The 26,730-nt window shown below is 39.3% G+C and overlaps 1 protein-coding gene across 12 annotated transcripts in view; it reads left to right on the top strand.

Annotated features, from left to right (window-relative positions):
• elna (elastin a) overlaps positions 1–26,730 on the top strand; it is a 63,240-nt gene that overhangs the window by 20,791 nt on the left and 15,719 nt on the right. For 7 of the 12 annotated variants that reach the window (XM_044120543.1, XM_044120544.1, XM_044120542.1 and 4 more), the window contains 24 exons: positions 14,813–14,839; positions 14,997–15,065; positions 18,911–18,970; positions 19,322–19,396; positions 20,345–20,392; positions 20,471–20,533; positions 20,668–20,697; positions 20,781–20,855; positions 21,049–21,090; positions 21,195–21,281; positions 21,363–21,413; positions 21,525–21,692; positions 22,400–22,432; positions 23,235–23,345; positions 23,880–23,969; positions 24,049–24,123; positions 24,243–24,275; positions 24,376–24,450; positions 24,542–24,580; positions 24,906–25,040; positions 25,170–25,271; positions 25,541–25,684; positions 25,952–26,098; positions 26,276–26,359. In XM_044120543.1, the coding sequence (XP_043976478.1) occupies positions 14,813–14,839; positions 14,997–15,065; positions 18,911–18,970; positions 19,322–19,396; positions 20,345–20,392; positions 20,471–20,533; positions 20,668–20,697; positions 20,781–20,855; positions 21,049–21,090; positions 21,195–21,281; positions 21,363–21,413; positions 21,525–21,692; positions 22,400–22,432; positions 23,235–23,345; positions 23,880–23,969; positions 24,049–24,123; positions 24,243–24,275; positions 24,376–24,450; positions 24,542–24,580; positions 24,906–25,040; positions 25,170–25,271; positions 25,541–25,684; positions 25,952–26,098; positions 26,276–26,359 (1,863 nt within the window). The remainder of the gene's footprint in view (positions 1–14,812; positions 14,840–14,996; positions 15,066–18,910; positions 18,971–19,321; positions 19,397–20,344; positions 20,393–20,470; positions 20,534–20,667; positions 20,698–20,780; positions 20,856–21,048; positions 21,091–21,194; positions 21,282–21,362; positions 21,414–21,524; positions 21,693–22,399; positions 22,433–23,234; positions 23,346–23,879; positions 23,970–24,048; positions 24,124–24,242; positions 24,276–24,375; positions 24,451–24,541; positions 24,581–24,905; positions 25,041–25,169; positions 25,272–25,540; positions 25,685–25,951; positions 26,099–26,275; positions 26,360–26,730) is intronic. The other 5 variants (XM_044120540.1, XM_044120537.1, XM_044120539.1 and 2 more) reach the window with 5 other exon arrangements.

Raw genomic sequence — 26,730 nt, 5'->3', positions numbered from 1 at the left:
TTATAAGTGTGCTGCCTTGAAAAAAAAGGGAACAGTCTCAAATATTTATGATGCCTTCAATTTAATGTGGGGAGACAGAGCGTCAAACAAAAATCCAGAAAAACACTTTAAATAAAAGTTTATTACGTCTCTGCATGTCGCTGAATAAGATGTTTGATCCTGAAGCAAAATATGACTTAGAAAATGGTGGAAAAATCGTTATTGGCAAGGACATCATAAGACATTTATTGTAGGTTGTCACCAAGTGTAACAGCACATCTCTGGTGGTATTTTTGCTCAGTCCAATTCACAAGAACTATAAACTTTTCACTATAAACTGATTTCCCATTGAACTGAGTTTAGGAGAGTGACAAGGCCACACCAGAACCTTGGTCATTTGTTTCCTTGATCATTTGCAGTCTGTGTTGAATCATCACCTTCAGTGATCAAGTTGAGGAACGAAGGTTCTCGTTTAGCATGTTATGGTCTCTCTTTTTGAACACAGCAGATTGAGTTGATGCTGAAAAGCTTGATTTTAATCCAATCCAACAGCAGATCTTTCTCCCAGAAACTCTCTGAGACTTTTAAATATTCAAAGTCCACAGCTTCCATTTCAGGGGGGCTGCAAAGTTGGTGAAAATGGACACATTGGAGTGACCATTTATAACCCATAAATCATTGATCTGTTTTGAAGGTGAAAGGTTTAAATATGTACCAATCAGAGATTTAAGGCTCCGTCTTTTTTATATTTGAATTTCAAAAAGATTTTCTCTTTAAAAAACAAAAAACAAAAGACAAATTAAAAAGGCACTAGAAATAGTTTTTCTAGGCTTCTTGTTGTGATTAGAATATGTATATTCATTAAATATGCATATTTCCAACAGAAGCAATGCCAAACAAAATGGGGATTTGATAAAGTGAATAAAGACTAAATATTTATGAAAATTGGAGAAGGGATGGATGGATCTTTTCTTTTTTTTTAGGAGTTGGCCTATTGAATGACTGGTTCTTCCAGCTGTGTTCTCCAGAGAACGAACAGTTCGACCCAAACTCTTCTGATTTTCATTTAAGCAATAAGTTTTCTGCTCAACATAAATCAGATGTCAAAATAATTTTTATCATACGTGTAAAATAAAAAGAGTATCAGTTTTTACATTTGCCTTCATTTGCACCATATTAGAAACTGGCAGTTTCAAACTAATTCACACGCTTCTCAATATTCAGTAGAAAATGTTTGTTGTTTTATAGTTGACGAACATCTTGCTGCATGTTTCCACTGTTATTTTGATGATTTGTCTTTGCTGTTGAGCTTCAAGCCATTGAGGGTGGAAGGTCCCTTTGTCATAACCCTAATCTGTGGTTCCCTCTGCAGATTATCAGAGTCAAATCTGATCTGACCTGACCGGTCCAAAACGTTAATGCTACCTCAAGTCAAAAGAAACGTGTGGGTGAAATTAAAAGATTACTCCAAATCTAAATCTGCCAGGGGTATGAATAATCTCTGGTTATTTACAGACCATTATCTTAATTTTGAAGATTTCCAAAGAGCTCCAAAAGTCAACATGGTCCATGCCAGACAGCTCAGAAAAATAAAACAGAGCTGCTTATCCATTCAGCCTTTCTGGTGCCTACTGAAGTCGACTACGGATCAGTTCCGTCATTCTCCGATTCATAAACCTCAGGAACAAAGCAGGTATAAATTGACTTCCTCTAGCCAAGAGCTCGTTTCTGTTGCTGGGTGAAATTAGCAAAAGGATTGAGTTAAACCAGGACCCTCCTAAACCTTGCTCTTTTTTTATAGCAGCCTGAATGAATGGCTAACATGGCTCAACAGAAAATAAAATTTCAACAACAACTTACTCATTGAGAAGGGTTGCAGTTCGCGTAGCTTTTCAGTGGGCTGATATGTTTTGCCTAATGGTAAGAAAAAGATCAGAGGTCAAACGTTCAATTATGATCTCAAGTCGTTTCCTCAGTGCACCAGAGATTGAAACGCTCCTTTTTGGAAACCGTTTTTCTCCCAATTCGCTCATTTCCAATCTGCAGATCTTAGTTCGAACATTAAGCTTTCACCTCTTGGTACTTCTTCAGATTCTGGTTCACATTATGGTCATTGTTTGAACTAGCACCAAGTGACCTCATGTTCTTCATGACAAAGAGAAAGGGAAAAGGTGGAAAGATACAAAGATATGATAGACATTATGAGGACACACAGGGGGAGACTGTGTAATGCACAAAGGACGGGAAGGCCAAATAATGCTTGTAATCAAGCCAAATGTCATATGCACATATCACTTCCTTTTCATCAAAACAGAATTATTTCCACATTCGTTTGTGCAGCACACATACTTAGAGAGCCTGCTGAAAGAAAGAAGACGGATAGATTGAGGTGAGGACAAGAGAGTTTGGCCAAAAGAAGATGAGCTTGGAGAAGGTTTAGTGTCTGGAACGCACATGTTTTTCATTACTAATGCTCAGACCCGTCGTCTGAGCTGCCAGAGGCTCCAAGCATCTGTGTATGAATGCGCATGATCAGAATTATGCTCATAATCTTCATATGTACGCAGTTACAACTGTGACCAAACACGTTTGGACATACCAGCGTAAATAAGTAAAATGGTACTTCAGCCAGTCAGGGAGGCATGCCGTTTTTCTTTCAACACGATGGCAGCCTTACACAGACATACTCGCTTATTCAAACAAACTGAAAAATGGCTGCATTCTCCCCTCATCTATCTTCTCGACTTGTGTCCCTAATCTGTCCAACATCAAATCTTTATCTGGCGCTTTTTGTAATCTTGGAACCTGCGCCGACTGCAAGGGAAACTCTGCTTCAGCGGAGTCGCAGCAACCCCACAGGACCTGGCCCACCCAGCACAGGCCGGCCCGAGCACATTGTTTGTTCACTTTAGAAGGTCCTTTTTGTTTCTTAAACCATACTTTTTGAATTATGTCAAAAGTTTTTGTCGCAGACGTCTTCAAAAGTCTTAGCAAACTAATCTGGAGAAAAATAAGCAAATAGGGGCTCTTAATCTCTTCACCACAAAAATGTAAAAACCTGAATCAAGTGGCTGAATTCCCCCATCAGTATGTCATTCGGCTTTGCGGGGGCCTGGTAACGAGCCATTCGATTTAGGTGTGTAGGAGAAGTGACGCATCTAAAAGTTGTAAAACATATCTCTGGATCCACCAGTCGTTTTCTGTCGTAGTCCTCAGGATTTCACGTCTCGGTTGTTTCCACATACGTAATTTAATTAAACTGGTGATTAAACACGCTTCTGTAGCCGTTTTTGTTGTGCTGAGGAGGTAAGGAAACTATTAGATTCAAGAATGCTGGAACAGAAAAACATCTAACACGTGAAGGACAGTGTGTCCTGAGAACCACAACTCCATATTTTATAGGGATCCACAGCCATGGGTCTTTAAAAATGCAAGACACTCTTACTATAAATAGCCCTTTAGAGATTGTGTGTTTGGTGCTTTCTACTTAACTTTATTTATTTATTTTCATCAGCGCCATTGTTAAATCTCTTGTCTTGCTCTTAAATCCTCTCCTCCAACTGGCCAGGAGCTTGGACAGCTATCGTTATCCATCTGGAAGCACCACTTAAGTGCCGTTTATATGATGACGGGGAGAGTTTTTCTCTCTTATTTCCCTAAAAGCTCAAGAAAAACAGATCAGAAGCCAAAAAAACTGTGTGTTGCTTATTTTTAAGAGTGCACTTCAGACTGTTGAATAGGAGGAATGTTTTGTAGATTTGTGAAAGCTTATGTAAATTACAGAGCTGCTTGGGGTTTGAAGAGCTGGGAGGTCTGTAATATTCCACAAGCACATTAGCTGTACAGTTTGAGTTTTCTTCTTCAGTGACGATGATAGAAATCAATTGATTCCTTCACATTTAAAATGTGGTATTTATAGCTAATCTTGAGCTTGCACGGTTTTGATATGTTTGTTTATTTTTACTGATTTCCAAACGATTTGCTAGTGGAAATCTGTAAGTTTTGGTTGCTGTAAAAACTCGGATGTCTTTTCTTTGTTTACTTTGTGCTCACAGTGATGTGAGTCAGTGTAGTCATCTCATCTCAGTGAAGGATTTCTCTTGGATATTTCAGTATTTATCAGCTTCAGGGCTGGGCTAGATGACCTTAGAAATGAGCTATTTTTACATTACATCAGTGCTTGCCCTTCAGGCATCTGGTATATCTTGTGTTGATTATCCGTGCAGTAATATCTCTATATACAGCAATGTGAAAAGCTTTTAGCCACCTTACACATTTCTTCTCTTTATAATTAAGAAAATATAACTTGGTAAATCATTTTTTCATCTGTTAAGAGAAAAAAACTATTCATAATATGCTACAGTAATTATCCTTCTTGTCAAATTATGAATTAAGTGTGATCGACCAACTCTTTTATTCAGCTTTAAAGGACACACCCAAGTCTAATTACTGCCAGATTGACAGAATCAGGTAAATCTTTAAAGTAGAACCTATTAGACAACATGAAGTAGGCTAAAAGATGCAAAACTGCCACACATCATGGGCCGATCTAAAAACATTCAAGAAGAGGGCAGGAAACAAAGTAAGGAAGTCAGTTTTGGGAAGTTGTAAAGACTCGAAGGTAGTTGTTGCCACTAAAAGTGGCCGAAGAATTTTGACAACAGTTTTGACGTCGTTAACCTAACGTCAGCTTTTTAATTGGTACATATCGAGGGGGAGCTCGTCTTCCTTTTCAACCCGGACTTATCAGGAAAGCGTTCAGTGGGTGCATGTGTGCACCATCTGTGCGATACAAAACCGGCACAGTTGGCCAACATTGCATACCATGGCCACAGGCTGAGTTTGTTGACTGGTTTTCTCATCCTGTGTGTAATTTGCTCAGTTGAACATCCCCGCAGATGAAACTCCGTGAACAGAAATGATCAGTCTTTCGAGCTGCTGTCCTCACATGTATCCAGTGTGTGCTGCTGCTGCATACAAGCTGGAACCAGATGGTATGAGCTCTGGATAAAGGAGTCAAGGCTCCATGTTGGCAGAGGAACTGTGACATTCCTTTTGGAGGTGGATAAAATGTGAAGTAAGACTCTCATCTCTTTGAGGAACAAGAAAGAGGGAGAAATGTTAGCATGACTTTAAAGTCTAAGCTCGATTGCGTTCTGCTCTGTCAGAGTTGTAGTGTAAACAATGACATCAGACGCTGCGGATCCGCATGGCTCTCAAATGAACTCGGCACAGACTAAAAGTGAGGAATGGAGCTGTTTTCCGCTGTTGCATTTCGAATGAAGTTTGTGGTGGTGAGAGACCACAGAGTCTGGCTGAGGTCACCCAGCAGCAGGCGTCAGCGGGCATGGCAGCCGGGTTTGGCAGCACGGTGTTGGTGCTTGTAATCCCAGCATCATGCTGTGGTGACTTTAATGGTTGTGCTTAATTTGGAGCCCTTTCTAAGAATCACCCCTGTGCCTCAGAGTTGATATATATGTTTGATGCCCAATTTAGCTGGTGAGACTCCGGGTAAGATTGCCAAATTTCCTTCATCTGTGTTAGTTCCTGCTGCGCAATGAAGCAAAGTGCTTTTGCTTTATAGTGTGATGTAGAAGAGCTCTATAAAATTTTAAATTGCCACCCAGAGCAGCTGAGATGGCAGATTTATTGCGCATATTTTTACGTGGACACTTTCCTAACCATAGGAGAAGGAGACGGCCCCGGTCTGTTGATGGGACCTCTGGCAGTTTTGCTCTGGAAGGTCATCTGGCAGAGAGGGCGGTTCAGGCTTTGGGACCTCTTGTCGATCGTGTCAATGACTGCATGGAAAAGGAAACGAGAAAACAATAAAAGGCTTGCCGCCAAAGTCAGACTGGCTCACCCCAAGTGAGCGAGGAAAAGACCTTCGGTGCGACTGTGTGAATGCATAATTAGTCCCGCATGTGCACGGTCCTGCTTTTTCACAGCCTGATGCCCATGACTGACAGCGCACTGCACTTTGAGGCGACAAAGAGTAGGGGAGGTCACCAGAGAGGAAGCAAGGGAGAGCCTTGGTATGTCCACTTGTCTCACGCAATCTGGAATCACTGCGGCACCTCACATCATTCAGTTTCTGCGTCAACGTGCAAGAATGCAATCTATCCACCAACTTGGAAGGAAATAAGCGTGATAATTTGATACTGAAAAAAATATGTCATCACAGTTACGGGCATGTTGAGGGGCTTAGTTTTTGAAGTGCAAATCTTCATTGGACCGTAGCCGAAGAAGAGTCTCACTACCCGTCAGTCACTGTGAACCGCTGATTCTCCCTTGGCCTTCTGATTGCCTTTGAAGATTTGGTTCATCTACAAGAACATATTTGCTTGCATTACATGAAAACACAACATTACAGAGCCTTGTGAAAATGTTCTTGACCCTTCAATTCCCACCCCGTTTTGTCAAATTACAACCACAAATTTCAATGTGTTTATTGGGGTTTTATGTGATGGATCAACACAAAGCAGTGCTTAGTTGTAAAGTGGAAGGAAAAAAAATGTATGGTTTATACATAAAAATAAAAAATAAAAAAATAAAAATCTGTGGGCACATGCTAGCTCCTTAAGTAAACACTTTAGAGCTCCTCTCTCTGCAATTGTAGTAGAAAGTCTGAAATGTTTTCCAATTTCTCTTTACAAAACTCCTCAACTTCAGTAAATTGGATGGAAAGCGACGGCTAACTCTGACTTTCAAGTCTTATGGTGGATTCAGGATTGGATTTAGATCTGGACTTTGACTGGGCCATTTTAACAGCTGAATATGCTTTGGTTTAAATAATTCCACTGTAGCTCTTGTTGTATTTTTAGAATTTTCATCCTACAGGAAGGTAAAACCCTGCACCATTTTCATTTGCTTTCTGAAGAAAATCATCCACGTAGGTGACATCAGAAATGTCACAATGGGGATGTTGTATCCAGTGCTATTGCTTTTAGGCCAAAATTATCCATTTTGTTCTCATCTAACCATAGCTTCTGAAAACTGTGAATGGGGCCTTTCATGGCTTTCCTCCATAAAGCTAGTTTTTATAACAGCTCAGTTGTAATTTCAAGAGATTCTCCCTGTAAAGACACTTAGGTGCTTCCCTCTGCAGTAATAATCAATGCGACCGAACATAAACACATGGATGAGTTTCTCTATATGTTGCTGCAACATTAGTCCTTTAGCTGAAGAAATGAAGCCCAGAAGCCTTCTGACAGTTACAAAGTCAGAAGGCCGACTTTGTAACTGACTTTTTGTGACTCTGAAGGTTCGGCTCTGCGTCCATCACTCCACCCGGATTTCAGCTGCTGGTTTCTAGCTGTAATAAGTGAAGATGTGTGCAGATTCTTCTACATCATTCCTCTTTAGGTCCAAAGACATACACACCTATACCTCTTTAACTAAATAAGTTATTTCTAAAGACAGACTGAATTTTACCTAGTGGGATCAAAGTAAAGGGGGAATAAGACATAGAGATTTTTTTTAATGTATCCTTTTTCTTCAACTTTCAACAACTATGCGCTACTTTGCATTGGTCTGTCACATGAAATCCAAAACTACACTGAAATTTGAGTTGGTAACATGACAATAAATGAGAAGAGGTATGAATACTTTGGCAAAGTGTTGCATGTGCTGCCACAGCATGCCTCTGTGCAGCTTTGAAGCCCCTTTCTCTTTGCATGTTTGTGGTTCCCAGCTTAAACACAATGTTTAGGTTTACACAAGCAGGACAATTTATCATCCATCTGTCACCCTCTTGTCACTTTGCACACCAGTGCTGCTTTCCAGCTGTGCAATATGTGAGTCAAGCCCTTTTTCTGTGGTATTTGACTAAAGATTTGTTTCTATAAGCTCGCCTGATTGCAAAAGGGACTGAACAGAGAAAGCCATGAGAAACAAGTCACGGATATTTCCTGGACACTCGGAGAGCTCCAGCTCCAGAATCCGCTCTCCTCGCGTCTGCTGTCAGTTATGGTGGATCTCTGCCATGGAATTCTTTGCTCTCCTAAATTAAACCCTTCGCCAGAGCCAGCGGGTTCACAAAGCAGGGAGAAGGGGGAGGAAAACAGGAGATGGAAAGGAGCGAGCCAATACTTCTCCTCGCTTCTCACGTTTGGCTTCCCTCTGCTACTAACGCCTCTCGTCTGAGCGGCCCCTCAGACACTGCTCTGGAGAGGACAGAATCAGGATGCTGAAACATGGAAAAGAAGGAACCCAGAGATTGAGGACGCTGTTTTGATTAATGGTTCTTGTGCTCCTCTGGTTCTGAAACAGAATTACCTTACTTAACCCCAGTGGAGAATGAGCGAGACGTTTCAGTGCAGATTGAAACCAGATATTTCTGCTCACACTGGCTCACATCCATCATTTGTACTGGACCCCAGTTTGGGAACATGGCTAGTGACAGAAAGACTGACACATGCAACGTCTGGGCTGTTTTGCCCCAGTATCTATCTTCACTTTGAGTAGAGATATGTTTGGTACAGCAGGGGGCAATACTGTACGTACTCGAGGGCACATTTCTATGACTCCTTTTACAAGAAAGAAATACTTGTTCTTACTGAGATCATTCCTAAACAAGCAACAACAAATGACTCACCGCTGTTGGGCAATACTGAGTTGGAACCCGGTTTCTCCAAAAGTTAGGGTGCTGCATAAAATATAAATCAGAACAGCTTGCAATCATTTGGTGGAGGGAAAAAAAACTAGAAATATTCACTTGAAATCTGTACAAAGAGCAAATCTAATGTTTAAATTTATACCAAAGACACATGTTGATCGCTGTGTTTCAATCTTTTTTTTTTTAAAGTAACAAACGTTGGGTATTTCCACCATGACAGATTCGGTGCTGTGATCGGTTTTTAAGTGGTTCTTTTCCACAATCAGGGAGTCAGATCAATACCACATCATTACATCACATAAAACGTCCCATCATGTTAATGGTTATTCCTCCATTCGGTTTTGATGCATGTTTATGAACAGTCCAGTGAAACAGCTCAGCTACACAAATCACATTATTTTCTTCTGTGTCCCAACAAACAGATGCTCTGATCTGACCAGCTGAATTTACTTACCACTATTTTTTAAAAACAAGCCATGTTGGTGACTGCTTAGCAGCCCTAACTGTCTGATCTCTGATCAGATTGCTACCAGCTGCAGGGGATGAAAAAGAATCATAAATGGGCTTTTCCACTAAATAGAGCAGATGATACGGCTACTTGATCATATTTATGTTTAGACAATCTAGTAAATGGTAAATAGTCTGTACGTGTTTAGGACTTTATCTAGTCCAGAGGACCCCAAAGATCTTTACACGACATTCACCCATTAAAATGCAGATTCACACACTGACGGTGGCAGACTGTAACCACAGCTGCCCTGGGACAGTCCGACTGAAACAAGAAACAGCCACCAGAGGGTATAATAAGAGTCGTATACCAAGATTATTGTCCATATGAATCTCAAATATATCAGTAATCATTCTAAAGGAATACATTCTTTATGCTAAGGAACATCCTATCAATAGAAAGGTTGTTGTTTTGTAGCCATTCCTGGAATGAACAATTAATCTATTGGTACTACTAATAATACATAAACATGATTAAGTAAAGATAAAAAGAGGGAGAAAACATAAACAGAGAACTTCAGAGAGCTAGGATTGAAAATTCAGAGTATTATTAGGTGTATTAAAGATTCTGTCAATGTTTTTTTCATCTGAATTTCTTTTACCTAACTTGAGACTTCAGAAAACTAGAGCTCTAACAGAATAAGGGAGGCTCTGACACCAGACAACAGAAGGAAGCGCCTAACTTTTGGCCTGGTTCTTTTCGTAGCATCTTTCAATGAGCTGCGTCTCTGTGTTCCTGACAATCTGTTTTTTTACTGTTTGGATCTGGAAATCTCAGCTCTACATCTGTTTGACGGAGCCTCCAGGTGGTCTTACCCTCTTTCAGAGAAAGAATTATTGAAAAATATTTGTCTGGCCGGAGGCAGCTGTTTAATTAAGGGACATTCAATCCTTCAAAAAAAGATACATTTATCCTAAAAGCTACCCGATGAAATCAAGACTTCGAAGGGCGTTATTTGGAATAGAGGATGTATGTGTTGACATACATCAAAATAAATAGCTGTAGCTTGGCTTCAGGGTCACAAACAATGCCTGGTTTTGACAATCCTAGATAAACAATCTGCTAAATACTATGTTATTATGTATTAATCTAATACTGTGGTGAAAACCTTTTTAAACAGTCTTGGACATAAGAGTGAAAGGTGCACATATGTGAACGTAAGTCTGATTTTTGAGAAGCGATGCCACTAAACAACAGTACTGGAAAACAGAAGTTACACAATGCATTTGAGAGAGGATTTATGAACACAATATCATGGTGTTCATAAATCTTCATAAGAATGAACACCACCTTCGGATAAAAAAAACGTCATGGGAGGTCCATCAGAAGTGAAGGAGCAGGTTATAAAAAGGATCACAGATTGATCGCACCATGGAGCGTCGACTGGTCTTCAGAAGGTTCTCGTGTGTCTGCCAGGAAATATCAGAGGCACATATGTTAAGAATGTCACCAACGCATGCTGCCTTTAAAAAAAAAGCTTTGTAACACCGTAGAGGGACGGATGTCTCAAAAGAATTATGACATCAACAAGATCGCTTAGATGCCATCTTTATCTTTGTCTGAGATGCATGTCACTCACTGCAGTTCTCATTTTAAACACTACATGTCCGTGCACCACGAATTTTGCCTATATTTAACAATTAGTAGAAGAACATCAAAATAACTAGCTGTACAGTATATATATTTGAAACTTTAAGGCATTTTTTGAAGTGTATTTGTAAATACTGCCTCTGTATACATTCAACATTTTTTTTATGCTTCAACTTCTGGTTGAAACGGGAACACATCCCCTGTTGAATGTCACATGATGGCATTCATCAGTCATAAACTAGGTGTAACTCGGGAGTTTTAAATGTGCTGCTTACATTTTATTAGTTTTTGGTCATAATGAGCCACCTTCAGACGAAATCTGTTCTTTTCCCATGACAAGTTAGAAGTCGGTGATAAAACCAGGTAGTCTGTGCCAAACCTCGTTGAGGTGGAAACAGAAAAAAGCTGGCTCGAAGCAGGCGTTAGCACCAGTTTAGGGGAGGAGCTGGTTTGACGGGGAAATCGAAATAAGCTTTTTGAGACAGAGGAACGAAGTGTCAAGAAGTTTATTCCAGATTTGCACTCATGGTCCTGCTTCTCCATTATTGGTCTTTTCTGGATGGAAACTGGCAGAAAAATCCTATTTGTGTTTTTTTATTTGTTTTTCTATCCAAATGAAGCAAAGTGTGATGCATGGCCGTACTGTTTCATTTAACTTCTACTTTCCCTTTCTTGGCCTTCAGCCCTCACCTTCTGGGTAATATCAGGTTCCTGTCACTTCCATCCTCCATGTTGAGTATGGATCTTCTAGTCCAAGGTTTAAAGTCAAAGTGGATCTCAATTGATCCCCGCGGGTTTCTATTTTGTCTTGAGGGTCGTGGAGAAAATGAGTCACAATATCAGAGTGCAGAAATGCTTCAGGCTTGTCAGCAATCAGCTAAATACTGGCAGCAGCTGCAAAGAAAACTGAAGATTTGATATCAGACTTCTACTTGTGTGGCTCATGACAACAAACTCTGTTTCAACAGACGTCCAACACGTAGGTTTCTGTCGTCCAACAAAAGCATGCTTGTTTCAGCTTACAAGACGGTGTGAGTGTGACTGAACAGAGAACCTTTGTAGGAAACCTCAGTGGATAAACGCCAAACAATTAAGCTCCTCATGCTTTGACCCTGGACATGCACCATCTGTGTGGTATTTTTGTGCGTTGGTATTTTTGTTTTCACAATGTTAGATGATGTCAGAAGTACAAAAAGTACATTTTCTTTCCCTTTTTTGTTGTTTTTGTGTTTGTGCTCAAGGCCTGTAGTCATGGTCTCAGATACAGATCAACACCCTTTCTGACCAAAATCTGAGCGTCTGCTTCTCATCTCCACGCCTCAGGGCTGAGAGCTGAGCTCAGCGGGGCAGGTGCAGGGTGACTCTGAGCAAACCCGGTGACTGAAAGCACATGTGAGCACAGGTGATTGATTTATAAACCAAGAGTCTCCAGAATCCTGTTTTGATTCTGCTGCTCACAGCATTTCTTAAAGACGTGCTGACAGGCAGAACACATCTAAATCTCCTTTGGAACATTGTGTAAACCAGTCAATTTGGTGAATTTAATGGCGTTATACATCATTGCAGTTCGATGGATGCTGATCAGAAACCTTCTTGGCGTCATTGTCCAACAGATCCAGGGGATATGATAAGACAGAGTCCTCACGTTAGCACGGGAACGACTGGAAAATGGAAAACGATCAGTTTGATTTACGTAAAAATTGATTGCACTTATTATCTCAACATGTGTCTAGAGATGGTTGAGAAATCCGGAGGAATAAGGCAGAAGGAGACGGATTATCTTAAATCTGGCATGGTATTGCACGCCGTCTCTGTTGCCAAGGCTTTGGCGAGAGCTGTGCCCACATTTGCTTTGATCCACTCTTGATCTTTCCTCCTATCGCTACACTCCTCCTCCTCCTCCTCCTGCCCTCCTGCTCCTCCTCATCAGAACAGTTTCCTCACCTGCAATTGGCTGGACTGGCTCCACCCCGATCTCTGTATCCCGGTGAATTGTTTCCCATGCGCAGTTGTTCTCATCCCAGGTTTTTTTTTTTATTTTCAGTTGTTGATGAAAGTAAATTTCTTGCTGGACAAAGTTGTTGGCACCATTAATGTTTCTCCTGGTTTCAGAAAGAGTCTTTGTTTGGAAAGGTTGTTGTTTTTAGGCCAACTTTGTTTTAATTTTTTCCTGAAACTGATTTTATTAAAATGTCATCCACACAGAGTCCAAAAAACACTAACAAATTAAGAAATCTGGAGTTAATGTGAAAAACTCTTCAGTCATCCTTCATTTCCTTGTACATTTCTTCCAACAAGTCCAACTTTCTTCTATTATTACTGTGTGTTTCTTAATTTCTGCTTTGCCATTTGGCTGCTCTTTCTTTAATGTTTAGTCATACAATTCATACGTTTCAAAGGAATGTTTCATTTGCTCTTTAAAGTTTGCTAGAAGCATGTGGAAGTAGGTGCTTTCATCTGACCAAGATTTAATTTTTTGGCTAATATTCAGAGTCAAAAATCGGCAATGACACCCTTTTTAAAAGCGAGTGGCGACATTCTGCAAAACATCTGAAGTTGAAGCAAGCGATGGTTCTATAAAATACTGACTATAAGGAGCTGAATACATATTTTTCAGATTTGTATTTACTAAAAAAGTTGAAATTGCATGTTTAACTGTCCTTCTTTTTTGCAATTTAATTTCTTTATTTGGCAAGATGTGAAAGTAGTAAGTTAAAAGAAAAACTGAGAGATTTTCTGAAAGCCTAAAGAAGATAATTTTTTAAACTAACGTTTAGCTCTTTGGAAACAAAATATGAAAAACGTAAGCTGATTTAAACGCTTTTACACACTGCTGTACATAAGACAAGTAAAAATACTTCTGTATTTTTTTAACTTATTTTAACCAAGGAGTGAATGAAAGACTGTCTGAAGCAAAGCATCCCTTTCTCTAGGAGAAATCCAAAAGGGATTTTTGACTCTAGTGGGGACGATGTGCAGCAAATGGCCTGAGCCAGGAGTTAAACGAGGGACTGCAGGGTTCAGGATTTGATGCTCCTGGTCCACTATGATGCAGGAAACCAAGACCTGACCTTTTTAAAACGTGTAGCCGCTGGGCTAATGATAGTTCTTATGACAGGATCTGTTGATGATAAGTCTGTTTCAAGTCCCGTAAATGGATGATAAAATCGTATTTAGTGCCTTATTTGAAATCCTCCTGAGCTTTGGCTTTGATTCCTGCTGGAAAAGCATGTGGTGAGTGTTTTATTTTCATGTTCTTCTCCTCCTCCTCGCTCTCCCACACGTTTTCCATTTCCATATACTTCCCTCTTTAAATGTTTCAATCTTGTCATCAAGAGGAAACCCAAACTGAGGCGTGATTTAATTTATGCATCCAACTGAACTCAGCTTTTTTGACGCCCTCAGATGAAAACATAGATACTATTTTAAGTTTTCAGAAGAGTCCATCGCTTCCCCCGATGTTTAGATCACAATACAACCAGGCTGAAAAGCTGGATTCACACCATTTCTGTCGGGCGTTGAGCTTCATAAAAGTCAGCTCTCCTCCCTCAACAACGCTCTTCTCAAAAACTGAATTTTAATGCGCCTGATTTTGTTTTGAGTGTCTCAAACTTAATTTTTTAATCCACATCATGCAGGTTTTTTTTTTTGCATGGCTCTGGAGAGAGTTGTGATGAAATGTTGAACAATGTTATTTTTATTGAAGGGTAATTACAGCAGTAACTCATTACGCATTCCAGTAAAGTAAACCATGGTCTTAGTTGCTCCTCCAAGAAAGCTTTCATTGAGGTGGCCTGACGGGGGAAACAAAATACCGCAAACCCCAAACAAATTTCAGAGGTTTCAGTCGACTGTCATATTTAAAGTCATATACAGCGAGTTGGAGCTGAGGCACTCAAAAGAGGCTCAGTGTAGGGGCCAAAAATTGAAAAATACATTTGCATTTATTGTGAGATATATTATTATGTGCATTGTGCATGTTCATGCATATGAAATTTCTTGACCAGCGAACATTCACTGCACCCCCAAACCTGAGCTTGGTGCTTTTTGTGTTATACTTCTCTTTATTTATCTGCTTTTAATGTTTTTTTTTTGTTTTTGTTTTTTTTCCTACCAAGGTTATGGAAATCTAGGAACTGGGATCGGTAGGTATTTTGCGTTATTGAATTAAAACTGATTTGGTGCTTCAAATTTTTTACTTTATTTACGGTTATTAAAGAAGTTAAATGTTATTTATAAAATCATTTCAAATTAAATTCTTGATAATGATTTAATGGTAATTTCTAAATGTTTGTCTTGCAGGCGGTTATGGAGGATATGGCGGCGGTACTGGAGGGTTTTACCCGTCACAAAAAGCTGCCGCCAAAGCAGGTACAGTGAGTGATAGGTTGGTGGAAATATGACACTAATGTTGCATTAGTGCTGGGATCCAGGATCCTTTTGGAGTTAAGCTGATTTGCTGTCTGCAGTAATTTACAGTAAAAGTTACGTTGTTATTAGACACAGTATGACTGCAGAGGGGTGACATGAGGCAAATCAGAAAGTTGTCTGAACATTTTGTTTACTTTATGTAGTCGCTCAGTCAGTGAGAATGAGCGCCCCCTGTGGTGGGTGTCATTGCAATAACATTTCGTTCCATATAACACAGTAGGAGTGTAAACCTTTTGTGGATGCAAAAGCAAGAACCCAAAAGCAAAGATGACTTTGTGTTTCTGTGTTTGTTAGTATGTAAAGCACTTTGAAATGCCTTGCTGCTGAAATGTGCTATACAAATAAAATTTGACTTAGATTTTTTTTTTTTGATTTACATTCCACACAAAGTGCCTGAAATGCTCATATTTTATGTTTTTCTAAGGAATGAAGACTGTATATGACCATCTTAAGCTCAAATTATTTCATATTTAAGCTGTACAGCCCTGCCAAGGTTATTCTACGCTGAAAAGAGATTCTTTAAAACATAATGACACTTTTTAAAAAGCTTTTATTCTGCTCAGTGCTTCCTTGTAGGACTAAATTAGGTTGAAATATGCAGGATATGTTGTGGTGAAACCTTCAAGTTAGATTGCTAAACTTTTCTGTAGGGTTATGGGTTAGTGTTTGGCTGTGTGCAGGAGTGCCGTTCATATAAAAACTGACACTGCTCTCAATGTTTTGTTTAATGAATTAATCAAAAATAATCACATTTTTAATAAACTTTTTTTAAAATAGAGGTATTTGGCTTAGTAACAATATGTTTTTTTCAACTGAAATATATTTTGGTTTTCAGCTGCGTAATGAAAACATGTTGTTCTCTTTTGTCTCTGGACTTGCATTAGCTAATGTTGTAAAGGAAACTGCTGGCCATAAACAAGGGGAATGAGAAAAGCGAGACCAAGTTTATTTTTTTCTGTAGTTATTTGCTCAAAATTAAAGTAGTAAGAATCCAACTCTAATAAAGATATTTTTAAAACTAAACTTGATAAATATTCAAATTAAAGAATAAAAATCCTTCATTTAAATTGATAGATTAACTGATTTAAATGTAATGTGTAAAGGTAATACATAACTTCAAGTAAATTATTGTAAAGATAAAATTGGCAGGATGATAACATCATATTCAATTAAACCTTAATTGATAAAACTCAATCAAAATGTGCATAAAAATTAAGCAAAATTAGGAGAATGTGATGTTTTCAGGTAGGACCCGCTGGAAGAGAAGTTACAAAACATGCCGCTAGGAATCATGGGAAATGGTTCCCACTCTGATAATGAGGAAGAAGGTTTCCTTCAAACCTGATCACAAATACAACCCATGAATGGATTGATGGTATCAGCTATATTGTCTTTACAATCCTTCAGAAACTGTTGTAATCACATAAAGCTGACTGGGTTTAATGGAAACTGCAGGTTATTAAACCGAAAGATGAGTGATTGATGACTGTTGGAGAAAGGCTAAGCTTATGTTCTGTGATATCATGCATGATGGAGAAGTAGATTTCTAAATACATTCTGACCTCATGGAGTCACATCTTCCAGAGGTGTTGGAGAATGCAGCTTCTCTGTGAACATTTTACAACCAGAAACATCATCTCTCTCTTTGTCATTCCCAAAGCTTTTGTGTTAGTAATAGAAAACACCCTGTTCCAGGGTTCCTTGTGAAACACGAGTTAGCAGCACTAATACTTTCCATGTTGACTGCAGCTCTGCTACATCCACTTCCATTTCACTCAAGGTGCAGAGCCCATCTATTCAGTCACCTGCTCAGTGAAGACATGATGAACAGCGTTCTGCCCGGCCCGTTTGGTTCAGTCTGTGGCAGCATTTCCATGACTAACCAGCCGGAAAAACAATAAAGACGACAGACTTTCCAGCGGTGATCGTTGCTCTCACTCTGTGATGCTGACAAATGCGCCTGAAGCTCTGGTTGTTTTATGGACAGGTGCAGGAGGCCCCCCGCCACCAGGGGGTCGTTTTCAGCCTGTTGGCAGACTACTGTGCAGCCTCCAGACCTTACTGACTGAAGCCCTCTCAGACTTTTGATAAATGAACATGCTCGCATGTTTGGAGAAAGCCAGAGTGTATGTTGTGCATTATTGGAAGTGCAGTATGAAAGGCGCATTTGGCAAGCGTTTACATTTTTATCATACACTTGCAAACCTTCGACAGTTTGAACCTCCGCAGAGCTGGATCTGACGTTAAAATCTGGAGCGTGTGCGTGCACATCATTTGCTTTAAATTAGCCTGACTGATTAGACATGAACTCAGGGGGCCTCAATCATGTCTGGGGCTGCTCCGTGGCAAAGAGCCTACGCTTAAATATTGGTTGGCAGTGACAAAACATCAGTCCCTGGAATCAGTCTGTTCTGCTTTCATGACACTTAAAATAACAACTCGTTTCTCTGAAACGGCGCAGATTAAAAGGCAGATTCCTCGCCAAACGTTTTCTTACCAAATCTCCCAGACCGCATACTTTCAGGCAGTGCGCAACGTCTGTCCGCTTAAGTATTGGGATTTTAAAATAAAAAAAAATAAATAAAAAAAAGAAAATTCGGGGAGGGAATGGATTAAACAAATAAACAGCGCGTTTCATCCTGCTGCAAAGTTCATGTCGAGCAAAACCTGACAGCTAATTTCCTGTACAAATAAGAAAAGAAATGAGGTATGTGTTGGGGCAAGATGCCCTGGATTCTCCCTGTCTCCTCTGATTAAGGTGAAGTCAAACACGAAGCCTTTTGCGTTGTCATGGCGACTGGATTGACAGAACCAGATTAGATCTGCTCACCATCCATGATCACTTGGTGAACTTGATCTCAGGCCAGTCAAGAAACATGTACTGGAAAAAAAATACATCAGTTTATTATAGAAAAAGTCCTTTTATTTAATTTCATTTGCACAAGATGATACATTTCAAATTTTTATTCATGTCAACTACAGCTAATAGTTACTCAGATTATTACTTAAGTAGAATTGTAAGTAACAATCTGAAATTTATTTTCTTTTCAAATGAAAGTGCATTTTACACTTTTTCTGGGATCAATACGTGTTTATAGTGAAAGTTTAGAGGCACAATGTTTATGTCACCAGTCAGTGATGGTTTGGGGCGCCGTGACATCTGCTGCTGTTGCTCGGCTCCGTTTCCTGAAGTCCACAACCCGGCCGTCTTCCAGGAAACTTTAGAGCACTTCATGCTTCCTTCGTTGTTTTATGGAGACGCTGATTTCGTTTTCAAACAGGACTTGGCATCTGCCTTCACTTCCCAAGGGACCAATTTCTGTTTCAAGAACCATTGCATCATGGTGATTTATTAGCTTATGAAATCACCTGACCTGAACCCCATCCGGAATCGATGGATCATTGGAGATGAAAGGCATCAGACCCACTAAAGCAGACGAGCTGCAATCAAAACAACCTGAGCTTCCTGAACACATCACGCATTCCCACACTGATCACCTCCACGCCGCACTTCATTGTTGCTGTAATTTACCCTAAAGGAGAACTGAACTAATGTTAAAACCACACACATTAACATACTTTTCAATATACATTTAATATTGTAATTTCTAAGCCAAAGTCCCTTTTGAAGAATATCGCTCTGTTTTAGTGAATCATTATAATATGAGTTTGACTTTTTGAATTAAGTTTCCAAAATAAAAGTTTTCCATGCTATTTTAATGTATGAATATGTACCTGTAAATTTTATTTCCAATATTCTGTGTCTGCTTCTACGTTTTGATTAGGTGCTGGCGCAGGAGTGGGACCTGGAGGTGCTGGAACTGGACCCTTGGTGCCCGGCGGAGGCAAGACATTCACTCCCTGGTTTTTTTTTTGTTTGTTTGTTTTATTTTTTCTACATTTTGTCTTTTTTCATAATTACACAAATGCACAACTGGCTTCATTTCTATCAAATGACAACCAGCCTGAAAGAAAGCATATCTGAACTCAAAGCAAAGAGATCTTCCTAATGTAATAAAGCAAAATCTGACACGAAAGAGTTACAGTTTGGGAGAATAAATCAGTTATAATTGTCCTCATCGCGGCACTTTGACTATAAATGTGCTGTTTTAGCCAGGGCATTTTGTCCCTCCCTGCTTGATGAGCCATGTAACATTTTATGTGATGTTTATGGTTTTTTTTTTCTTTTTCTCCAGCACCTGTTATTCCTCAGACAGGCCTTCCAGGAGGAGCCGGTGGTGCAGCAGGGAAGAAAGCTGCCAAAGTGCCAGGTTTTGTAGACTCAACAATAAACTCATGCGGCCGAAGACAGACAGAAAGCAGCTCTGAGCCACATTAAAGACAAACTCTCACTGCATGTGGCAGATGTTTGGTGCAGCTGGAAATGTATCCGTGGTGATTCAAATCCCAGCCAAGCGACTGGAAAAAAAAAATTTTAAAGGCTTTGACAAATTTTATAGAGATGAGTTACTGTGTAAACCTTTGAACCCTTAATACAGAAAATGTTTGAGCCTCACTGTTTTGATGCTTTTACAGAAGGGCCACATGTTTTTGACCTGAAAAAATCCCAATTGACTTCACTTTAAAATAATTTAACAGTACTATAAGATACTGTCAGACTCATTACTGTTCTCTTTAGATGTTGAATACTGACACCTAGAGGCTTAATTTGTATGTGAAACACAGGACCATTAAGATTTTTTTAAAATGCTTCATCAGCATAATTTCTACTGCCCAGCTGACAGAAGCAGAGACAAGACAGGCTTATTGCATACTGATTCGCCACAAGATGCTGCTCTTTGCTGCAGTTCCATAACTGTGAGTTCTGAAGAGTTTTAGATCTACCTTATATCTTTGGGTGTCCTTAAGTGCAGCACTGCTTATGTGAAATAATTCATTTAAAGACTTTTGACACATCTCTACTGGGAGAGCGAATAAATGGGAAGAATGATTTTGTTTTATGCTACTTTTGAAAGTAAGGCATTCATCACATTTTTATGATGATTTGCCTTGTTTTTGCCTTGATTTTGATTCCAGAAAACACTTTCACATTTGTTTTTTGCACTTTCTCTGCTTTTATCTGTATGGAAACTTTTCACGTCTGTGAGGCCTTTTATTTGTAACCAGGTTTTAGAAAATCATGGCATACTAACAGACGTATATCTATTTTATACGTCTGCTAGTGGGAAGGCACATTGTTATGTCTTTGGTTGTCGCAGGTGTGGGTGTTCCTGGACTTTACCAAGGAGGAATTGTACCAGGAATTGGTTTGTTTTCACTCTCAGGAAATATTTACCACAATCCATAAGATTGTCATGTTTATATGTTTGTTTTCTTTCCTGCAGGGTTTGGTGGCCGTGGAGTTCTGCCTGGGGTCGCTACTGGAACAAACCTAAATCCAAAATCAAGTGAGGTTAAGATTTTGACTCTGTGTTGAGTGATTTTGAATTTTGATTCACAATCAGATTAAATGTAAAGTATCTTCAGCTTTTGGAAAAGGTAATTGCGGATAACCATAACGATATCTGATTTCTTTATACAGTTGGAGGACAACAGGGGGGCCAAGTCCCAGGTTGATTTTAAATATGTATATTATTATACAGTTGTTTATACGTAGATGTCAGGATTAAAGTACTCCTTCCTTCTCTGTCTCAGGAACCAGAGGGTTTGGTGGGCCAATGCAGCCAGGTGTATTCCATGGTTACCCCCTCAAATCACCCAAAGCGCAAGGTGCTTTTAGATGCTTGCTCCTTTAAAATGAAATATTTTGTTTGTTGCTTACTTGATGTGTAATATTTTGAATGTTGAGTTTTTTCATGTTAAGGAGAAAAGTGGAAAAATATAAAAAAAGTTGAACAGTTATTTATGTGTCGCACCACACATTGCTAACTTTGAGTCATAAAGTTTATATTTTGTCCTCTAGGGGGCTACGGTGCTAAACCTGGAGGTGGCAAAGTTCCCTATGGTAAAAAGATTGTTTTAATCTATAATTTTACACAGACTTGATTTCAAATGAAAAACAGCCATTATTGTTGTGACACGCGACAATCACAACAATCTACGATCTAGGTTACGGGAGTTATGGTGTTGGTGGAGCTGGACTTCCAGGAGGAAAAGCTGGTCCTGGATCAAAACCTGGTTATCCTGTCGGAACTGGTAAATATTTCAAGAAATTATGAGAGAAATATTTCTTTGAAGGTGGACTACAAAATATCTCTTTCTCTTTGTTTTCTGTAGGAGTGGGCCCTGGAGGCTTCTTACCTTCTCAATCTAAAGCTGCTAAATATGGTAGGATTTCCTACTTATCATGTTTTAGGTTCTTCTTGTCCTTAAAGCAAACAAAAAACACATTAAAGAGTGATATGCAGCATGAATGACTGAATCTGTTCTTCTCTTCAGGTGCTGGCGTTGGCGGCGTTGGAGGCATTGGCGGCGTTGGTGGTGTCGGAGGAGTTGGTGGTGTCGGAGGAGTTGGTGGTGTCGGAGGAGTTGGTGGTGTCGGAGGCGTTGGTGGTGTCGGAGGCGTTGGTGGTACTGGTGGACTATATCCAGGGACGGTGCCAGGAGGTATTAACATGTAGCAACTGGAATAAATACCAACTAAGCTTCCTACTCTTTCTGCTCTGATTCATAAAAGCTTAAATCTTAAATAGTAGATGATGAGACCAGACATGAGGTCCTTCAGCTCATATGATACTATTCCTGATCTTTCCATGTATGTTGTACCAAAATGCACAAGGTAAAGTTTGTGCAACATCAAGTTCTATCACATGTTATTAGATGTATTTGGGTTGCTTACATTGATTGCACCATGTTTTGTATAGTGCATGTGTATTGGGATGAAAGGTGTAAAATTCTAAGACTTGTACTGTATAAGGACGCGCTGCGGTTTATTTTTCCATGTTTAGACATTAGCCAACCGTCTGGGTATAAAAGTTCACTCAACTTCAACTTTTTGTTATACTTCCATCTCAACATTGTTGCCTTCCACAGTATGACGGTGCTGCACATTTGTGACACTGGTACAACATTTATACAAGTGCTACTTGGACATTAGAGAGATAACCCATTATGGCTATTCTATGCAGATTTTCTGTCTTCACTGATGAAGATTCCCCCCATGCATTTCAGCATTTCTAATGCTTGAAGAGTCTGTATCCTGCTAAATTAAGCTAGCAATAAATTATTTGGCTACCTGGAGTCACTCATTGACTACAGAGCTTGTAGCAATGTTAGAAATACATTTCACTCATCTCCACATGTTTCATTCACAGGATATGGGCCTGGGTCCAAGGCTGCTAAATATGGTGAGAACTCTCAGGTCTCTTTCTTATTTGATGAATTAAAATGAATGAAAATTCTACCTATTTGTTTTATTGACAATATGCAAGTGATTATATTGGCAAAAATATAATTTACTAATCAAATATTGTGTCATGCACATTGCTTTTTAAAAATGTTATGCTGAAATTAGGTTTTTCCACAACTGTTTCCTGTACCAAAGACCAAGGATGATTATCAAAGGTGTAGGAAAAGATAAAGATGCTGAATATGGAGGAACATTTAATGCAACGATTGTTATCGGTCCTCTCTTGTCTGTCAAATTTCTTGATAATTAATCTGAGGGAGAAAAGGTGGCCATCTTACTTATTACTTTATGGAAAGCAATTAAATATATATATTATAAGAGTTTACACATAATTTTAATTTTTGCCTAAATTAAAATTAAAATTTAGGCAAAAATACTTTTAGGACAAGTTGGTAGATATTTTTTCATTGCTGGAAGTAGAGAATCTATACAAGGCATGCTGCCATTCAGCAATTCTAGTAAAAACCAGACAAGAATTATTTAATTTCTAAAAGCTTTCTAAGTTCTAAACTACCAAAACAAGATAAAAATGTCTAAATACACAGTTTCTAGTTACAGCATCTGAATCATTAATATAATAATAATATGATTTAATAATGTTAGGAGCACAATCAGTAAAATGAAATGTTCTTCTTAGCTCACTTTTATGTTATCACTAAGGATTTCTGCAAAAACAGTTTTGCAGAAACTATAAAAAGTCTAAATAAAGTTATAATTCAGAGTGTCCATATTGCTACGAGGAGTACCGGGAGGAGTACCGGGAGGAGTACCAGGAGGAGTACCGGGAGGTGCACCAATTGGAGTACCAGGGGGAGGTGGATACCTCCAACCCGGAAAAGCTGCCAAATATGGTAATTTGTTATAATATGCTAATTTAAGGAGGTTGAGGTTTTGAAGGAGGACGAGTTTAAGTCTCTGAGGTCAAACTTGGAAGGCAAAAATCAGCACAAATGTGAAATATCTTAGATTTGAATCCCAGCTGGAATACTCTTGATTCCTCCACTGGGTGTGTCTGATCATTCCTCTTTGGAGGTACCAACATCCGGTTCTACTTTTTAAAATTTGTTTACCCAAGAATATCTACAATCAGTTTTTATAGTTTTGCTCTCTCAGAAGTTTTTTAATCTACTCTTTTCAAAATAAACAAAGCCGCTTCCTTCAGGTTTCATTCCAGTGCCAGACTGGTTGTCTAAACTCATAACATGACTCCCTTATCCTGATGTATAGTGAACTGTATGAGTGAGAATATATGTGTATGAGAAGGAGTGGACGAGAAACAGATTCCTGTTAAAAGCCACAACATGTGCAGATAATTTAGACTTCACTTTGATGGCACATTTTTAATTATGGTGATCAGTTGTGTTAATAGATAAATTTGTCTGCAGGACTAGGCGGAGTCGGGGGAACGGGAGTAGGAGGAATAGGAGGAGTAGGAGGTGGAGGATACTCTCCTGCATCCAAGGCTGCTAAGTATGGTAAGTGAAATAAAATAAGTTAAAATTATGACTGTAAAAAATCAGTTTTTTAATTGTTTCTGTTGTGTGTTTTTTTTAGGTGTTGCACCAAGAGTTGGTGGAGGAGTCGGTGGTGCAGGCGTTCCTGGAACACAGTTTCTACCTGGATATGGATGTAAACAAACAGATTTGTGATTTCTCTTAGCTATAAAGCAAATCTTTAATTTGTTTGAAGTTACTCAGAAACTCAGCTCATCTTTTAATTCAACCACGTTTGTCCTGTTTCTTGTTCAGCTTTGGCAGCTGGTGCTAAACCTCCAAAATACGGTGAGATCAAAGTTTCATCAAATCTCACATTAAAAGCGTTTAGAAACGTTAATTGGGTAATAAATATAAAACTGAATCTTTCATCTGTTCCAATTAACAGCTCCTCAAACAGGCCTTGGAGGAGTCGGAGTGCCTGGTGGAGGAGGACAGGTGCTACCCGGCGGTGGCTATGGTGGTTCGTTAGAGATCAAGCTCAAATAAATAAAAACATAATGTGACACTTCATGTTATAAAGTCTATCCTAATAAACTCAAACACTTCTGCAGGTTATGGAGGCGGTGCAGGGGTCAAACCTCCAAAGTATGGTAAGACATTATGATTTTTTTTTATTGGTTTAGATGACTATTTAAAAAATAATAATACTAGAGTGATTCATATTTTTCCTTAATTTGGAGCTGTTTAAGGTTAGAACCAAAGGCAGCGAAAAAGGTTAAAATATAGCGAGACAATGAGTAAGAAAAAAGATTAGCTGGAACTGCTGGAAAAGTTGCAGGAAAAAGAAGCAGAATAGTTTATTCTCATGTCAAAAAAAGAGACTGATTAAAATATGATTGTCAGGCATTAATGCAGGTTGTTGTTTTGTTTTGTTAGTGAAATCTTCAAACCTCAGTCTCTATTCACCTCAAACAGGAGTTCCAGGAGGAGTCGGAACAGGATTTGGATATGCAGGTCTGGGAGGAGCAGGAGGAGCAGCAGGAGGAGCAGGAGGGCCTTTTGTCCCAGCAGGGGGACAATACTCTGCAGCAGCAAAAGCTGCCAAATATGGTACAAATAATGAGCACATATGGAAATTTTAAATGAAGTAAAACTGATTTTCGCCTAACCCTAAATGCTTATATTTTCCGCTCATGACTGTAACCTTATGATACAGTATGTCTTGTTTCCATGAACTAGGAGTTACAACAGGAGGTGCTGGAACAGGAGTGGGAGCAGGAGGAACATTAGGAGCCCAAGGAGCCGGACAATATTCTGCAGCAGCCAAAGCAGCTAAATACGGTAAATACAGTCAACATATTAAGTACTGCCTCCTAAAAATATAAGGTTTTTTTGTACATATCACTGGTTTTTGAGATATGTATAGTTTTTCCCCAAAGTTTGTTTTTTAATATTTCTATTAGCATAAACCTGTAAAAGGCGCCTCTACAATTATCCTCATAGGTCCTTGTAGTAGTTATACTTGTTAAACTTTGCAGATTTTGTCATTTAAGAGAGGTTTTAATTATAGTACCTGCTCATACTTAATTCTATTTGCTCCTCTGAATCAGGAGTCACAGGTGGTGCTGGGACAGGACTGGGAACAGGAGGACTGGGAACAGGAGGACTGGGAACAGGAGGACTGGGAACAGGAGGACTGGGAGGAGTACAAGGAGGTGGACAGTACTCTGCTGCTGCAAAAGCTGCTAAATACGGTATAAATAATGAGCCTGCATGATCAGTCTCAAGAAGATAGTTGTTACCAAACTCAATGTTTCTTGGGGCACTTATGGCATTGTGGAGGTTTTCCAGTCTGGTTGTAATGAAACGGTACAGTTAAGCTGTGTGGTTCTGGATCGGAGTTATAAGACATGTTAGCTATTGATATTGATCACGTGTTGTTATCGATGCATAGGGCATTCACTTACACATTTGTTAATTAAATGTAGAGAAAATAAGGTGGAAACCTGGTTATGTTACAGGTGGTGCTGGGACTGGACTGGTACCAGGAGTAGGAGGAGGGACTGGACTGGTACCAGGAGTAGGAGGAGGGACTGGACTGGTACCAGGAGTAGGAGGAGTACCAGGAGGTGGACAATACTCTGCTGCTGCAAAAGCTGCTAAATATGGTGCGACTAGTACGCACAAAAATGCAAACTGAAAAGTCTGGGATGTTTCTTTAATAAGTAAAGCAACTCTAACTGAATGCAGTTATCAGTGTCTGTTTTCATTTGTTCCAGTTACAGATTTATTAATTATATTCCTGTTAAATTTGCTGAGTACCTATTTGTATTTTGAATCTGGAGTTACAGGTGGTGCTGGAACAGGACTGGTACCAGGAGTAGGAGGGACAGGACTGGTACCAGGAGGAGTAGGAGGAGCACAAGGAGGTGAGCAATATCTGCAGCTGCAAAAACCACTTAATTGTGGTACAACTAGTATGCACAAAACTGCAAATACTGAAAAGTTTGGGATATTTCTATAAATCTGATTGACTGCAGTAATCGGTACGCATTTATTTTCATTTTATCCAGTTACTATTTAAATTGCTATAAAATTAATTAGCCACCTATTTGTAGTTTTGAGTCAGGAGTTAAAGGTGGGACTGGTAGCAGGAGGAGTAAGAGGTGTACAATATTCTGCTACTGCTGAAGATGTTAAATATGGTCCAAGTAACAGAGATTTAAAAGAAAAATAAATACTTTTAACTTTTTTGCTTAGGTATTTGTGATGACATTTTATGAAGATTGGGACGGTTTAC

This window comes from Gambusia affinis, linkage group LG06 (assembly GCF_019740435.1).
Source record: "Gambusia affinis linkage group LG06, SWU_Gaff_1.0, whole genome shotgun sequence".
NCBI lineage: Eukaryota > Metazoa > Chordata > Actinopteri > Cyprinodontiformes > Poeciliidae > Gambusia > Gambusia affinis.
The sequence above is the reverse complement of the archived record's forward strand: the minus strand, read 5'-3'. Positions and strand labels throughout refer to the sequence as shown.